Source organism: Diadema antillarum, unplaced genomic scaffold (genome assembly GCF_040938485.1).
Source record: "Diadema antillarum isolate AM-2024a unplaced genomic scaffold, OU_Dant_1.0 seq00001216_RagTag, whole genome shotgun sequence".
NCBI lineage: Eukaryota > Metazoa > Echinodermata > Echinoidea > Diadematoida > Diadematidae > Diadema > Diadema antillarum.
The window spans coordinates 812439-826986 of NW_027272008.1; the positions used below are offsets into that span (position 1 = coordinate 812439).

The 14548-nt window shown below is 40.0% G+C and overlaps 1 protein-coding gene across 2 annotated transcripts in view; it reads left to right on the top strand.

Moving 5' to 3' along the window:
* LOC139744888 (nuclear receptor subfamily 2 group F member 1-B-like) overlaps positions 1-13284 on the top strand; it is a 148179-nt gene extending 134895 nt beyond the window's left edge. For both annotated transcript variants that reach the window (XM_071655298.1, XM_071655299.1), the window contains one exon: positions 12445-13284. In XM_071655298.1, the coding sequence (XP_071511399.1) occupies positions 12445-12719 (275 nt within the window). In that variant the 3' untranslated portion in view covers positions 12720-13284. The remainder of the gene's footprint in view (positions 1-12444) is intronic.
* Positions 13285-14548: the final 1264 nt, after the last annotated feature.

Sequence of the window (14548 nt, forward strand, 5' to 3'; positions counted from 1 at the left end):
AATGATGAGAGGAAGAAGAAAAAGAAGAAGAAGAAGAAGAAGAAGAAGAAGAATTATAGTAATAGTAAAAATAATGATAAGATAAAACGTCGAGTTGCCGGTCAATCCTATGATTTTCCAAACGTCAAAATCCTTATGTCTCTTCTGAAACATTGATGTAGTCATTATAATCATGATAGCCCACATTACACAATGTCAAGGGGAGTGACTGTGGTGGACTATTCAAATTATGATCCTTCCCCATTTTTTTTTTTCATGAAGTTGGAAATTTATGTTTTAGATCATTAGTAGCGTGTCATATAAACAATAGTTGTTCATGGTTACCCATGTGCTTATCCTATACGACACTGGACGTCGCTCGTGGGGTAATTTCATTATTATTACGTAAAAAGGAAATTTTTATATCATTAAATTTTGTAAAATATATAGTAGTAGTAGTATAAACTTCATCAGACGAAAAGTAATGTTTATGTTGCAATGTGAATGGAATGCCACGTATTATGTAGGATACAGTACGATATGACTCTTCTCAGATAAGGTGCAAAATATGGCTGCCACAATGTCTTTTTTTTTTCTGTCAAGTATTCTCATTTATTTTTGAAGATTTGACGTCCAATAAGTCTCTGAAGTTATTCAGTTCATTCTACCTTCCAGTTAATGATGAATGGAAATACGGAAGGGCCCTTGTAGTATCACAGGACATCATCCTTCGGAGTATACGCGTGCGTGTATCTGTGTGTCAGTATCTTGATGTCCGTTTGTTTCTACACTGTGTACATGTGTGCGTGTGAATGTGTCCTTTGTTCTCGCGTGCACTTCATTGTACTTGGCAACCGTGCAAACATGTTTGTCATGATATTAAAAAACAACAACACAAACTCGGCTTAAATCCGGTGAGCACACTGTTTGGGTGGGAAGTTGGGTAGTATGGACTAATTATCATTACAGCACAGTCACGAAAATGATAAGAGAATTGAATGAATGAACTAAGGATTGCGATCATATTAAAATTATTAGAAAAAATGTATTAACAATGAAGATATTATATTTGTCTTGTTTGTGTATAAACATGCTTATTTTCTTTTTTCGTGTTAGTGTTTACAGTCCTGTCACGTAGAATGTGTGAATTATTAGATGGGGGGGGGGGGGGGGGAGGGTGAGGAACGGATAACTAAATGTGTTAGTAACTGACTGTATGTGTAAATGGACTAGAAGTGACCGAATGTATGAATGACGGTTTGAATGGATGGATGACTGTATGAATGGATAGATGAATGGATGGATGAATGGATGGATGAATGAATGAATGAATGAATGAATGAATGAATGAATGAATGAATGAATGAATGGATGGATGGATGGATGGATGGATGAATGGATGGATGGATGACTGTATGAATGGATAGATGAATGGATGGATGAATGGATGGATGGATAGATGAGTAGATGAATGGATGGATGGATGAATGAAAGTGCTGTCTCAATCAGAGGGCGTCATGTTTGCCTCCTATTTAATGCACATTTGAAACGGCCTCGACCGACTTTGTCGGCGGGTCGGCGGATTGGCGCTGGTAGCAGCCGCTGTGTATAGTGGGGCGCTGGAGAAAAGTAGGGTACGCGGGTAATGAAAATAGAGAGAAAGCCGCGGCGAGAATCTGGCGGCTGTTGGATCCTACGGTGGAGGGTCGGGATGAGACATCGCTCGTGGATACACATTGATTGCATCCTACCCTGTTAGAGTAGGGAAAACGGAATGGAATATAGTGCATGAGGAGATGGAGAAGGGGGGGGGGGGGGTGTGGGAAGCAGGCTACACGGGAGGGGAAGTATGTATTGGCCTCGGCAAATAACGGTTAATGAACCCATTTTGTGTGTGTTGAGAAGAGCTCACAAGTTATTTGCTCCTCCGCTTCTCCCCCGCGCGCACTCGTCCCGTCTTCCGCACTGCTCGAAATTCTGACCGATGAGCAGGTAATCGGAGTTTGATTTCCCCTCGCTAAATTGAATGGGAATATCCGACAAAAGGGCGGATATGCATATCACATTTGCGGGAGTGAAAAATAAAACACAATAGAGAGCATGGTGCATGTATTTTGGGGATTCCATGTCGTCCATGACGCTCTGATAAAAACTTAAAAAACAACAACAAGCAAACATTGAATACGTTTGGTTTCCTTCTTTAAGAGCTCCACTAACGTAACCTCGTTTTGGAGCATGCAATGGAACATTGTGTTTAATGTTGCAAGGATATTGGCAGTGTCATCAAAGTGCAATTACATGATAACTGAAGCGAGTATAATCTGCATTTTCGTGTTTTGTATGTGCGGCATTTCCCTCATTTGTGTGATATTTCGGATGGCGAACTATCTGTAAAATGATCAAATTTGTCGAATTTCTGCTAGCCCGCTGACTTCCTGGTAATTAACGGGACTTTCAAGAATTTATTGTGCTTCATTCTATTTTTTTTTTGTTAACCGACAGAGCAGTCGTAGCTTCTGTGATGTAGTCAGGCTTTGATGTCATATATTTCTTGCAGTGATTTTTCAGTCATGTTCATTTGATGAATGGGGAGTTTACGCATCTTTCAAAAGTGGCAAAATCTGTCGTCGCTGGCGCACGGAGTCGTTGTGAATAGTTTTCCTTCAAAATATGTAGAATTATTGATGAAAAAAAAACCTCGTGATTTTTGCTCGTCATTTCTGTATGAGCTCATGGATGCATAAGCCAGACAGCATAACCCCTCGTATCGTCCACTGATTATGCTAAACGTGTTCGCATGTTTGAACAACGATTTTCATATTACCGTCTTAATGGAGAGGAGTAATGGCTTTGCAGTCTGCATGATTTGACACAGATGAAAACAGATAACCACAACCAGATCAGGCGTTAAAAAAGATATATGTTGCCATGGTAGCGGCTATGATATTATTTGCATCCCCTTGGCATTTACCATCTTCTCCATCATCCACTTTATATTCCTGTGTCACTTTTGACCCTGTGATGCCCGGTATTTCACATGTTGCCTATTTTCGTGAATCATAAATGGTATTAACAAACAAACAAACCAAATAAACAAGCAAGTGTCGGCCGTCGCACGAAAGATTAAAATAAAGTTGTTGTTAACAACTGAAGTATAATATCTATAAAGCAACGATCTCATTGCAGACCAATATTGCCAGCGTTTTACAACATTTGATGAAATGATAACACTAGATATATCTTTACAATACACTCCACTCATGTCTGTAGATCTATAGGGTGCGAAGAAATATTGTAGCCTGTTTTGTGTAGTTTCTATCTGACTAGTAGGGCGGTAAGTTGGCTCAGTCGGTAGCGCGTCTGCCTCACTATCCTAAGGGCCCGGGTTCGAACCCGAGTCTGGACTGAGCAATGTTGTGTGTAAGCATACCGTCCCCTCTAGCAAGAGGCAAAACACTCTGTCCCTCGGATAGGACATAAAATGGAGGTCCCGTGTATGAGAGAGTAACAACTCATGCACGTAAAAGATCCCGCTTCATTCATTCATCGCAAAGAGCAGGGTGTTTAACCCGGTGAAGTGGTCCCACCTCACATCCAACTGGATCCCATGGAAGACCAGCCTAACGTAGCTGAATATGGGATATCCAGCCATCTTCTCAGATGGAAATGAACAAACAAATAAACAAACAAACAAACAAAACAAAACTTGTTTAAAGGTTTCGTGGAGGAGCAGGCAAGCCCGAGGTTTTCCATTTTTAGTCTTCTATAAGAAAAGATAATGTCCATAAGAGTAAGACCCCAATTCGTCATCGAACCGGTTCATTGTGACGTTTGCCTTTCGCACATTCGCTCCAGAGGCTTTCAGAGTATCGCGCTCGCTTTCGAAACGCAAACCAAAAGCAGCCGCTAACAAGAGTGGTTCCGTATTTCCTCGTCTTTCCCTGAATGGCGGAGTAGATTCGGCAAGATCGAACTCTCGTCCCATTCACTCATTCCTATCTCTCATCCAATTCATGCAGATGTATCTACCACATTTTGACACCGACAATCCATTAAGACCAGAATACAACAATTGTATGTGCACATAGCGGTACTAAGGTTAACCCAGATTCTGGCGGGAGAGGGGTCTGTTCTTATGCTGTCGTTTCTTCCTAATGAAGATGAAAAGAGCAAATTGTAATGGCCGTGATGATACTGGATTGAATTGAAAAGAAAAAAATATGTGCATCAACATCAAATGAGAAATCTAATTTATAACATATGAAATATGAAGTCATGTGAAATCTTGATGGGGTTTTCTTTGCCGTGATGCGATTAAGTGGAAGCACTACAATTACATGTACTTCTTTTTTTTCTGGGCGAAAATGACATTACTTTTTCTCTGGCGGTAGGAAAGAGAGACTATTATAGTGATTCTTTTTTCTTTTTCTTTTTTTTTTTGGGGGGGGGGGTTAATTGTCACGGTAGCATTTGTATAGTATTATTGCACGTCATACTTTCAGAAAGCATCGAACGCATTACGATAACATATCGCCACTGATATAAAAAAACAGTGTTTTGAAAGATAAATGTGACCTTTGTGGATGACAATGTACGCCTGTATCTGCTGCTGCTGCTACTGCTGCTGCTGTTGTTGTTGTTGGTGGTGGTGGTGGTGTTGGCGGCGGCGGTGTGTGTGTGTATATATATCTGAATGGGTGATTATCATTCGCGAATCAATAGTTTATTTCTACCACAGACGCCCCCCCCCCCCCCCAAAAAAAAAAAAAAAAAATCACCAGCAGCTTACACAAATCTGACAAAAAAGTGGCGACTTTGGATTACTTTGTGCGAATATTTAGGGAATGATGCGTAAAATAATAAATAAAGCAGTTGCTGAAACGTGACGTAACGATGGAAGTAAATCAGCGTGCTGTATGTGCGTATGCATTTGAAATGACCAAATCTTTTTGATTAGCTTGCACAAGGTAGATTACCTTGCTCAAGTCACAAAAGTAGTGATTGTAGCAATGCAAATACTAGTAATAATTGTAAGTAGTAGTAGCAGTAGTAGTAGTAGTAGTAGTAGTAGTAGTAGTAGTAGTAGTAATAGTAATAGTAGTAGTAGTGATAGTAGTAGTAGTTGTTATTTTAGTGGGAGTACAATGTAGTAGTAGCAACAATAATAAAAGTAGTAGTAGTAGTAGTAGTAGCAGTGGTAGTAGTAGCAGCAGTAGTGTTGTTGTGGTAGTAGTTGTAGCAATAGTAGTGGGAGCAGTAGCAATAGTGACAGAAATAGCAGTAATACCGGTAGCAGCAACTGCGTAGTGGTAGACATGATAATGAAAGTCGAGGACACAGTGGAACCGACAAACTGGAGTAAAATCAAGGGTTTTTGCAAGTGTAGTGGTTGATAAGAGTAAAGCCATACTTTCTGCTATATGAATCTGTATAAAGTCGGATGTGTCCTACCCTGCACATAACAGGACGTAACACAAATGCTGTGGCGACGGACGCCGGACGCTGAGCGTCCCCTTTTGCCGACATCCGCTATTGTGCGTATGTACTTACAGGTCAATGCGTATAGCTTTGTCAGTGTAGAGGTTTGATTTTTTTCCTTGTTCGTGTATTTTTGCTCTCGCATGTGGCTGTGTGTGGGTGTTTAAGACCTGGGGAGAGAGAGACACAGAGGAAAATTTCAGAATTGCATTGTTTTTTGGCGATGATAGGTGCTCAATTCAAAAATATATTTAGATATTCTTGCAAATTTCTGCACTTTATTGTCTATCATATGATCAGAAATATTAGTACGCACTGTAAACTGTAATCAGTGTTCTTTCCAGCGAGATTACTCCCTCACACAACTATGAGTTTGCCGAGAATGAAAACATTTGTTACTTTCGACATGACACCTCAGATAGCATGATTTTTACCCGCGATTGCACGAAAGGGCACTATTGTATTTACTCTTTTCTTAAATTCAGTGGGCTCATACCGTGATATAGGGTCGAATGTGCTTTAGGACGAAATATTACTACACTTTGCTCTGTGACACCACGTCACCTGACTTGCGAGTCTTTCTTTTATTCCTCGGGTGTAGTACATGACTTAATGACCACAGCTAGCTGACACAGGAACAGAGTTAATGTCAGTCACATCGAAGTAGACACGCATCCAGCGTCGACTCTCACCCACGTGAGGAAAATCTTTGACACCGAAATCTTTTATTGCGGACGTCTTGTATAAGTTCATCTCCGTGCTTAATTACAATTACCGTGGCCGCGGAAGTGCGCTCTTCGATTGCAGTGTGTAAAACCCAGATACCCGGCAGAAATCCAAACCTTGAAATTTGCGATGAACCCGTTCCCATTTCGTGTTCACTTTGCTGAGCGTGCCACAGCAACCCCTCAATTCAAGGAGCACGAACGTTGTTGGGGGAAAAAAGTGCATGGATTTCTTTTTTGGTCAAATTTCATTTTTTTCGTCTTCTTCTTTCTCATCTCGTCCTTTTTTTTCATAAATGCCCAGTCGTGCAAAGCGAAGCTGCCTTTTGAAATCCCGATCAACCTTGTTTTGCTCATTGCCCAAACGGAGGAGTTTTCAGGCTAAACGAGCGCGCGATTTAGAAGTCGAATTTGCGATGTTCGACGTGACTCTTGGCCGATGTGGTCCCGGGTTGGGGCCACGGTCGGTAAACACGCCGGTCCGGGATCGGCTTTCTTCGCCATGACGGGGGCCCGATGTGACTGCACTTCTAGCTCGCTACGGAGCGCTGGCTGAGAATCAGCAAACAGAAACTCGAGAGAGAGAGGGGAGCTGACGGGGCGGCTTTCTTTCTCCCTCCCGCTGGATCCTCTCTTTTCTCCAGATCTTTCTCTTTCCGTCTCTCTCTTCTCTCTGCTCTCACCCACTTTCTATCTCGCATGTCTTTCTCTGTTTATGCTTTTCTGTTTCGTTCTATCTCCCTTTCTCCACCTTTCGCCCTGTCTCACCGTGTCAGGCTCTAAAGTTTAAAGAGAAGAGAAGATGTTCATGTCATATCAGTCTACCCTTTAGCGTCCTCCAACAATGACCGCAAGTAATATCGCCGACATGGTAAAATTCACCAGTCACCCAGCCCGTGTGTCGCTGGAGACTTGAATGTGAGATACCATTTACCCTTGGGGAAAACTCGAGTCTCAGTTTGTGCGTATGCTTTAGAAGATGATGAAGAAGGAGGATGAGAAGGAGACTGTGGAAAAAGAAGAAGGAGATGAAGAAGAAGAAGAAGAAGAAGAAGAAGAAGAAGAAGAAGACGTAGTAGAAGGGAGTGGTAGTAGTAGTAGTAGTACTAGTAGTAGTACTTAGTAGCACATCAGTAACAACAGCAGTAGTAGTAGTAGTAGTAGTAGTAGTGGTAGTGGTAGTATTATTTATCATCATTATTATTATTATTATTATTTTTATTATTATTATTATTATTGTTATTATTATTATTATTAGCAGTAGTAGTGGTTGTTGTTGGTGTGGTTGTTGTAATGGTAGTAGTATAAGAAGCACTAGAAGGAGGAGTTAGAGAAAGAGAAAAACGAAGAACAACTTCAAATTAACTGACATGAATCTTGCATGATCAGTTCCGGAGAACCATCCGTCACATTACTTCGAAATGGGCCTTATTTGTTTTTTAAATGGTTGACCATTGACATGGGCACAGACTTTGTTTGCGGCAATGTCATCGTCAAGAGCTGGTGAATTCAAACCTGTTTTGACGTTGAGATGGACTGCGGGCTCCGTATGAAGTTGTGTGCTGTTGTGGTATCGGAGTTGTCGAGACTTCTCTGCGGTGAATGAGTTGCTGTCGTACACCTCCCTTTACCCTCCGTGTGGGCCACAAATTTTGATTTTGCCATTGTCACCTTTTGCAGAATAGATACAAATGGTAATGATCAATGTTAATTTTTCTCCTTCAGCGCTCTCTTAGGAGAGTGAAAGCAGTATAGTTGAGGATATCTACCATTTAGTATGGGGGATGTGGGGTAAGTTATCAAGGAAAAATAAGTATGGATCAGTTTGCTTGTGTGTGTATGTATATAAGGAACTTTCATTTAAACTGCGCCTTTTTTTAGTGAGAAGTAAATGCACTTACGTAGCAGTCTTATTCTGAATACATGATGTGGATGCTTAGTCTGTAACGCAAGTAAGTGTGTGCGTTGAGAGGGAGAATGGGTACACACAGGTGTGTGCACGCACAACTCACATCAGACGCGATGTCTCTTGTGTCAAGTGTATTTGAGACTGTTTATTCAATCCGGAAACCAGACTGTCTTGTTTGTTGCCGTGCGGTGCCATTTTCACCCCTTACGGGAACCAAAATCGCGCATGATTCATGGAAGCAGGGGTTGATATAATGTCAACGTTGACTCCAAACTCCAACACTGCAACGTTTGAGATATAATGTAGACTCATTGGAGGAAGAAAGTATGGAGAGATGAGATTGAGAGAGGGAGAGAGGAGCGACGAAAAGAGACACTTGGTTTGCATAATATAGAAGCACTTGAACGAGCTACGAGGTCAGACATTTGCAATGACACGGCCTCTTCTCGTATTAACTCTTGACATTATTACCTCCAAAAAGTGTACTGCAGATTATACCAACTGTATTTCTGTGTAGTAGTCGTCAGGGGGTTTCAGTCGGGGTAAATTTGTCTGCAGACTTATGGTAATGTACTAGAATCATCCATAGCCCGTCCAGTCGTCAAAGTTGATTTCGTATCTACTGGACACCGATCATGACAGCCGTGTCGCACTCGACATCCGAGAATGCCTTAATAATCAGGGCCATCTTTTCTGAAGACTTATACTGATTATATAGTTGGTTTCTATTATAAGGCTATGGCACCCTGCATGTGTTGTAAGGAAATTTATAATCGATTATATCTTTTGATAAAACGGGGCCCAGATGTTAAGCGTGGATTGGGTTTGAAAATAATGTGTGTGCAACACCCTATAAGAGCGTTTCTTAGAATGCGGTCCAAGGTTTACGCAACGGTTTGTCGTAGATGTGAAGTAATTCATAGATCGAACCTATCCAACTCCGAGATTTTTTTGAGGTCTCTGTCCAAAGCCTACGAGCAAGTGACTAAGTGCAAGATGTGCAGAGTAGACATGATTAGCTAAAATTCCACGAAAATAGAGATAAATGGTCCCTGACGGGAACAGACACTAAAACCATGCGTTCATTTGAATCATTGTTCTGACAGCTGTGTGGTATTACTCAATATTTTTTGCTGAATAATTATAACAGAATAAGCAACATTAACGAGATAAATCGTAATATTTACTGAGTGTTAGGTGGATTTGCAGAATACGCAACATAAAGCGTCACCAAAGTTGATGTCGATTCACCGGTTATGTAGCCATACACTTTGAGTATTGAAATGTTGGTCAGTCGATTACTCAGTAGATGAAATAATATGAGAAGCGGCATTGTGTACGAGGGATCTGTACATGTCCCATTTATGTATCCAAATATTAACTTAGTAGTAGGCCCTCTATATATATATATATATATATATATAATCATATGCATGTACATACACAGAAGTACAAATGCATTTATTTGTGTACAGTAATGATGATAATAATAATGATAATAATAATAATAATAATAATGATAATAATAACAATAATAATAATAATAATGATAATAATAATAATAATAATGATAATGTGTGTGTATCTGGTTCAGCATGTAACTAAAGACCTTTGTAACCCTTTTCTGACATTCTCTTTATATTTTACGCATCTTGACCATTCAAAATAGTTGAGATGTTTAGTTATAACTGTAATACACTGATTCTTTCTTTGTTTGCATGTTTTCTTCTTTTTACAATGGAAGTTAATCATGAAAGGCTATATATAGTGCAACTGTAAATTCAGAAAATGATTTTGCTCGTGAATTTGTTCACTTCTGTGAATATTCATTAGGACGATATGCACTGTAATGAGTTATTGATTTTTTTTTTTAAAGATAAGTGACGTGATTATATATTTTTTTCTGTTTGTAGTTAATAGATCTATTCATGGTCGCGTTTATCGTTATAGTACTTCGTTATGGACTGTCTTTCCAGAGTTCTAGATAGGCACAACTATTTTCATAGTTTTGATTTCCTGTGAATTTACTTAATGTGTTTGTTTGTTTGTTTGTTTGTTTGTAAGAAATGATTAATGTGCAAGTACATGCGAATGTGCTATTGCCACATTGTTGTACTCTAATCTGAGAGTTAGGTCTTCGTCTGGAACATGAAACAGAAAGGAAATGAGAACATTTTTATTGTGCTTATTATGATATCATCCCCAATACGGAAAGCATCTATAATCATTATTGTAAGAAAAGCGATAATTTGTTAATTATAGGCCAATATATCATAAGTGTTTGCCAATTAATACATACATACATACATACATACATGGTCCTATGGATGATCTTCAATTCAATGCAATTATTTCGTTCTTTTTTTCCAACAAAACATAACACAAAATAAGTCAGGATTATATCATATAGGCGTACATTCGACTGTGCACAGGATGAATGATCTATAAATATCAAATTATGCCATTTTATAAAAATGGTGTGTGTAGTGAAAACAAGTCTGTTTATATATATATATATATATATATATGTACAGTATATATATATATATATACATATATACGTAGGTATAGAGATAGATATGATTATGAAGTCTCTAACGCATCAATCCTCATTATGCTATCTGCGCTCGGTAATATACGGCTCCTCCATAATATAGGAAAATTTTTCCGATCATATAATTATGTACACGCAAATTGTATTGCGTTATCGTCGGTAATATGTTACTTATTCGCGGGGCAGAAATGCCAGGCCAGATGAAGTACGTGCAAACACCATCATAAAGCCAGTGGAAGAGAGAGAGAGGAAAAAAAAATGATGAGACATATTTAACCAGGCCTGTTTGTGCTGCGGGGATGCAATAAAAATACACATATCTATTTGAATCGAGACTTTTTTTTTCCCCGCTCGTAAATGCAAACACTCCAGCTCGCATTATCGAACCAGGGTCAAAGACCACAGCAGTGCCCTATCATGCACTTTTTCACCCGCTTTGTGTGCCCTTCATAACCTTTTGCAGCTAGAGCTGAAGGGGGGCACAATAAATATCAGTGCGCTCCCATTGTTCACCGCGCCGCTGTGTATACCTGTATCCGCCGCGCTTTTGTCATTGATTTTTTTTGTGTGTGTATTTTTCCTTTGCGCCGTCTTCGTCGAACCTGGGCCTGCAAACAAATTGCACCACGCTAGCCTGATTTCCATCTATAGAAAATTACATTGCTGAATGTCAAGTGTGTGATGATTAACGAGCGCCATCGGTGGCTTTGTTGTGACGCCACTTGCCAGTATGTGTGTGTGTGTGTGTGTGTGTGTGAGGTTGGGATTGCAAATGGGAAAAGTGTGTATGTATATACATGCATATGTTCGGGTGTGTGAGCATGTGTATAAAAATCAATCGCATTAATAAGCGTATGTAGAGATCATGGTTGTACTGATTGTGGCCAACGGCCTTTTTGTATGGTTCAGTACAATGTATAATTTAAATCCAGAAGACGATTATATTGCGTTTGACTTCAAAAAGTGTAAACGTACAAATACGTTATTTTATTAGGTTAGGTATAAAATATTATTTTCGCTGTCGAGTTAAAAAGGCATGATTATTGGTTAGGTATTTCATGAACTGCGCATGAATCCGAAAATAGGCTTTCAAATGTTAGCAAATGTATACAGAAAAAAAACGGGTATACCAAGTCACCCGAAGGTTTTTTTTTTTTCAATTTTATCTAAAAAGGTACATGATTATATCACTCTTGACATTCGGACTGAAAGCGCCAGTGAATACTTAAGTCTCTCACATCATGAGTGGTTGATATTGCATGGTTGTGGGAGCTTTAACGTGATAACGTTTGAACGCCGTCAATTCTCGAGAGAGAACATGACGTCACAAGCGTAAAACACACTATTGTTTTGTGCCTGCCATGTCAGTGCCTTTGCCTTTGTCTTCTCGAAGGGCGGCGTGTTTTGGTCTTTGATTGACTCATCAAACCGTGATGTCATGGCACATTCTTCAAGAAAAAGAACAATTGTAATGTCTATTTCTTTCTTTGTTTTGGTAGTAATTCATTTAAAGTCTTATTCTTCATCCTGGTTTGTAACAATCTTAAGCAATAGATGAGTGAGGTGAAAGTCGTGGGACCAGAGCGGTTGCTGGAAGGGTCCCAAATGACGCCATGTCAAAATTACCTCATTACTTGTCCGATTTGCTTTAAACTCCACCTTATCTGTTGCTTTGACTTCTGCCTTTGAACTAGAATCTCCCTTTGATTACCGATCCACACCAATTTAAATGTCAAATAAATTGAGTTACACATACCTACCACTGCTAACGTGATTTCTCCTTCTTCGTGTTTTCGCAGATGCGTGTGGACTCTCAGATGCCGCCCATATTGAAGCTCTTCAGGAGAAGTCGCAGTGTGCTCTGGAGGAATACGTCCGAAGTCAGTACCCGAACCAGCCGAACCGCTTCGGCAAGCTCCTCCTCCGACTCCCCTCCCTTCGGACAGTCTCGTCGCATGTCATCGAACAATTATTCTTCGTTCGGCTCGTCGGCAAGACCCCGATCGAAACTCTCATTCGCGATATGCTGCTCTCTGGCAGTTCCTTTAGCTGGCCCTACATGACCATGCAATGACAATGATGGAAGCAGGGAGCAGCGAACGTGGTGAAAAAAAGAAAATAACAGTTTGTACTGACAGAATCTACTGTACACATGCCAAAAAGTAAATTCATCTATCGTGACTTTGTACGCCCGGCAGAGTGGGGCCGAGTGTTCAAAGTAGAAGTATAACTTGTGTGTATGCGGCCGCGGAGATGAAGAGAACTATCTGACGTAGGCGAAGTTCATTTGCATATTTCCGAGATGACAGTACTGGTGGTAGTCACCATGGTAACGAATTGCAGAGGACATTATATAATACACACCAGAAGAGTTATAAATGAAAGACGTCTCCCCTTGCCGTGTCTGTCCTCTTCATAACTCAAGTGGACAGTCAAAATCAGAGACGGGACATTGGAACGATTAACGTTCAGAGCAGTTGTTTTTATAGTTGTTATAGATCGATTACTATTACCACTTAGTGTTCCGTTAGAGGACCCAGTAATACATTGTACCAAGGACGGATGAAGACTCGCCGAAGATTTACCCGTGACCTGTGCTGTTACCAGAGGATACGGGACACGGGGAGATCAAGCATTGTTATCTGGCAGAACGCCCGAAAAGAAGAAAAAATGAAACTCGCCCGTCTGATCTTGTTCCTGTATCTCTGTCTTTTCTCTATCTCTCCTTCTATTTCCCTCTTCCACTCTTCCCCATGGGATGGATAAGATATTTCTCGCCTGACCCAATATTTACTAGCATTATTTCACTCCCCAGATTTGTATCATACGTGTGCATTCCATACTGATTTTACTCTGTTTCTCTCTTTTTTTATGATATTAGCTGTATTACATATTTTGTAACTCAATAGTAGTATAGGTTGTATGAACGTGTCGAAAAACGAAACTAAGCAACGTACACAAGCTGCCAACAAGTTCATAGTCGTGTGATTTTTTTTTTACCAGCTTATGGGGTAAAATATGTTCAAGAGGTCACAAGTCCTAGGAACAAGATCAATTCATGTGGATTCGACATTAAAACCAATCAGGCTGGCGGGGTCGTCCAGTCTCTGTGTTTGTGCACGATTTGAAAACGAACGAACAATCAAACGATGACGATATATGCTCTAAAGTTCTTCGAGAGTCAGTGAAGTTGTAAAAGAACAAGTTAGGGACGACATGGGAATGATACAAGTAAAAAATATATATATATTTATCCAATAAGCAGTGCAGGGGCTCCTATAACGTGTTTTCCAATGACCTCCTCTTAAATTCCCAACCCCTATTCCCAGAATACTGCCACCGTTGAAAACTTTGGATTAATCAAAAAAGAATGATGTGTCAAACAGGACCAAATCTTTTGACGACAAAGAATTCGACGCGTCAATGTTAACCTTCAATGTTAACTGATGTAACATCGGATGGCACACATCTCAGAGACGTGTCTTTAAATTATCCCTCCAGTGTGGAACCATCCAATACAGAAAACACGTGTCTGCACTTTAAATGTCTAAGTACTCACGTTTAATCTCCATGGTAAATAGTTCTGCCATCAAGATTAGGCTAATAGACGTTAATATCAAAGACATGTCATCACTTTTTGTTCTAGTGAACATAGTACACGATAAGCGTCGGAAAACGGTCAGAAACACAATCCATGAAATCCGTTCCCTTTCAATATGTTGTAAAACGTTAGAAAACACTGTTGGTAAATGCAACGTTGACTTTTTAAACATTGTGTATTTAGTGCATTCATTGTCGTTCAACTTGTTTGTTTTTTTATTTGTGTCTTCGTATAGAATATACTTTGAGAAAGGTTTGTTACGTTTTGACTGATTCTAAACTGGCATGATGTTAGTGCCCGCG